Here is a 3,901-nt window from a genome sequence, read left to right as displayed (position 1 = left end):
AAAAAAAAAAAATAAACACTCTTCGCACTTTTTATTTCTCGCGAATAATATTATTAGGCGAAAAACAAATTAGAAATGGAACAAGTTGCTAGCCGAGCATTTGTCATCACTCGTGACGAAATGATGTACTTGGAAAAAAAATTATCCACCAACGATAGCTGCTGATGGGGTTTATCGAATTCGCAGCTCTGACGTGACCGTGGGTTGATAAAGGACACCTGTTCGGGGCGAAACGTCGGAGCAGTTACCGCGTGCGTCGAAATACCGACCGGAAAGTTAACCCCGCGTGAAACGCGATGGCTTCTGAATATTTCAATCTTCCGTCAATCGTTCGAAACCAAGGCAAATGTCATGGCGATATCATCGTTAAATTCAAAATCTTGAATAAATATTTTTCATATTAAAATATTGGCATTAGTTTTTTGAGAATAATTTATGTTGACGAAGAATATTTTTGTTCTTACTTTTCTCTTCCTTCTTCTTGTTCCAGAAAAAGAAACTTTGTATTATTTTTTTCTATAATTATTTTACAGAGCGTAAAAGGATAAATTCAAGGATTTAACCAGCATGAATCTCAGGGATATAACATTGTGCTGGCTGGTTACGATTGAATCTAATGGGTATTCAAATCGTATCAAATTTGATTCTTTATACTCAATAAAAATATAGGAAAAAATATTTTTTAAAAAAAGTTTTTCTACAAAAAATACTTCGCATCGTTATCCATTTCTATAATATTCTATAGTATATTTGTCCTAAGATGTTTTTTCGTACAACGATGAATAAGTTATGATGAATATCCAAGAAAATAACTTGGTAGTTCCATAAAATGTATTATTAACTTGGTGTTTTCTATGTACAAAATCATTCAGTACAGACATAATCTTAAAATATAAGTATGGTAATATAATTAAGTAATATAATTAATAATCCATTAGCAAGATGTGATAAAAAAGCAATTTATAAGATTGAAACATTAAGTGTTAAAATACTTCAAATTGTACTTTAGATAGAGATGAAGTGGTAGTTAATAATTCCCAACTCACAATCGTTTTCTTCCTTTCAATATTGCATGTAATATAAAATATATTTGTAATAAACATACATACAAAAGGTAATATTTCATAAATATAAATAGAAATCTAAGAAAAACATCCTATTTTACAAAACATTTAATAACATCTTAAATTCAAAAATATAATGTGTAATAATTATACATAACATTACACTAAATGGCTATACATTACTACACACGAAAACTACTACTAATAACTATAACTAGATTAGAAATATATTTAAAAACAACATACATTTTATTAATCCAAAACCAGGATTGATTGAAAAAAAAACTGAAAGAAATCTTGTACAGAGTGTTTTAAGAAAAATATTGAAATAATATCTATTCAAACATATAAATATCATATAAATAAAGACTATATGTAATTTGTTCTTGCTCCTCCATAATTTTAATTCAGAAATTTAGCCAATTAGATTCTCATTATTACAAACTTTTGATAAATACAGAGAAAAAAAATACTTAGAATTTCTTACAAATATACAAAATTATTCAATTAAGGAAACACTCCAGAATTGCCAGAATTAAGGAAAATACATATGGGGATGATGTAGTAAGAAATAGTAAAAGGGAACATTAAGATCTTTGATGAAGACTTGGAGATTGATAATATGAAGATACAATATAACGCTTTCATATATAATGGTATATGGATTATGAAGATATCAGTACCATCATGATACAACTAATAGTGTGTTCAATTCACATAACTTTACATTACCAGAAAAATTTTCTAGCAATCCTGAAAAATTACCTCCATTTTTTTAATTCTCTAAAGAAGAGAAAACAAGACATTTTATTTCATTATTATTTTACACAATTATTATTATGCAATACGTTTTTTTTTAAAAACCCTGTACAAGAAAACATTAAGACTTCCCGAAGACATCACATATATTACCCAGAATTAATCGACTCATTCGGTATGCACGAGAGCAAAAAGAAAAGAGAAGCTAGCGAGCGCGATGACAAAATAATGATCATTGAAAAGCGTCTCGAGAGCGTGTATATGTGTGCATGCATGGGAGGAGAAAAAGAGAGAGCACGAGCCACGTAATGCAACACACCAGTTTGACGAGCAACATCACGTGGTCACCGACACGCAGAAGCAGAAAAGCTGCGAATAACATTTGGTTACGCACGTGTATGTATGTACAAGTTGCTTCAAAAAGTTAAAGTCAAATAATAGTATGTTAGTAATCATCAAAAGGAAAAAGAAAGTCTTCATAAGTAAATTCTAAATATCATTAATTATTTATAAATATTTTTAATTATAAATCTTTTTTTAATTTATTTCTTTCACCAGATTTAAATCTACTAATCATAATCACTAGATACATTCGCAAATTGTGGTATGGTGTATATATATACATATAATAAATGATATTTAGATCCATTTTAGATAAAACTTTTTTTTTAATTTTGATAAGTACTATGCTAATGAAGCATAATCTTACTCTTTTTGGAACACGCTATATATGAGGAGGCAAACGAAAGCATGGAGAAAAGGGTACAACGTCAGTAAAAGCAGAAGAAAAAAGAAACGAGAAGTTTGAAAGAGCGCCTGCTCGAACTGACGGTATATACTTGTCTCGCTCTTCTTCATGTAGCGTATATTTTATCTCCCTTTCTCGTACTGGCATGGTCCGCAACATCGTTTACCTCTCTCTTTATGACGCACAGATCGATTCTTTCTTTCTCTCTTGCTCTCTCTTTCCTCATCCACTCAGCTACACCCTTTCCTTTCCCTTTCTTCGGCAACCGTGCGCGACATCACGCATACAGATATATAACTGAGGTACACCCTCGTTCAAAAGTAAGAGATATTTATTATTTTATCATTTTCTGTGAAATATAAATTATAGATATTAAATTTTTTTCTTTCGCATAATTTTCATTGCAAATATATATATTTATATTTATATTTAATTACATTTGTATCATTTAATTATATAATTTTTTTAAGTTATTGAATATTTGTATTATTTGTATATATGTTTTGTAAGTATATGAACAAATACATATATACGTACTATAATTATACATATTAATATTTATCATTCTATTCTGAATTTATTTTGCACATAAAAATATCTTGATCTAAAGACAATGATTTTTATGACCTAAAAAATCATATATTGATTAAATTTTAATTACTAAAAATGTGCAAAATAATTTTTTTTTCATAACATCCAAATATTAATGTATATTTAGAATACATGAAAATAAAAATAAAAATATAAAAAATATAAATATAAAAAAATATTTACGAACTGCAATCAATTGTTCATATTCATAAACAACGCGATATTTAAATAATCTTTAAATAAATTATTTAATCTAATTCTAATTCTACATAACCTAAATTTTAGTAATGATTTATTAATTTTCATAATTTTCATTTTTCAAACATTCTCTCTGATTAAGCAAATATTCTCATACTTTTGAACAAGATTGTATGTACAGAAACGCACGCACACAAACGAACGACGCCCTCGTCGATAATTCCCATGTGCACGAACTCACCCGTTCATCCTGATGGTAGATCCCCACGTTGACGGTTCTCTCCAGGTCCGATGTTAGGTTAAGTGAACTCCCGCGTTTGACGTTTCCCGGTTACGCACACGATCGCCGAAGTATATATCCGGCAGCGATCTCAGCGACGACACGAGGACGCAGTGAAAACAACAGGTTGCATGTGACGGCGGTACAAATATGGCGGCGAAAAAAATCACTGTTCAACCCGGCGCGATGTAAACCGCGGCTGTTTTCGCGTGCACGCGCTATAAACACTATCTCCGATCGCGTGTCTCTTTCTCGCACCCT

At 30.1% G+C, this 3,901-nt stretch overlaps 1 protein-coding gene across 5 annotated transcripts in view; it reads right to left on the bottom strand.

Moving 5' to 3' along the window:
• LOC102680558 (polypyrimidine tract-binding protein 2) overlaps positions 1-3,895 on the bottom strand; it is a 503,794-nt gene extending 499,899 nt beyond the window's left edge. For 3 of the 5 annotated variants that reach the window (XM_006610297.2, XM_006610300.2, XM_006610301.2), the window contains exon 1: positions 3,602-3,895. In XM_006610297.2, coding sequence (XP_006610360.1) covers positions 3,602-3,609 — 8 coding nt within the window. In that variant the 5' untranslated portion in view covers positions 3,610-3,895. The remainder of the gene's footprint in view (positions 1-3,601) is intronic. The other 2 variants (XM_006610303.2, XM_031515493.1) reach the window with 1 other exon arrangement.
• Positions 3,896-3,901: the final 6 nt, after the last annotated feature.

The sequence above is a fragment of the Apis dorsata genome, unplaced genomic scaffold (genome assembly GCF_000469605.1).
Source record: "Apis dorsata unplaced genomic scaffold, Apis dorsata 1.3 scaffold_73, whole genome shotgun sequence".
Taxonomy (NCBI): domain Eukaryota; kingdom Metazoa; phylum Arthropoda; class Insecta; order Hymenoptera; family Apidae; genus Apis; species Apis dorsata.
This window is presented reverse-complemented; position numbering and strand designations above follow the sequence as displayed.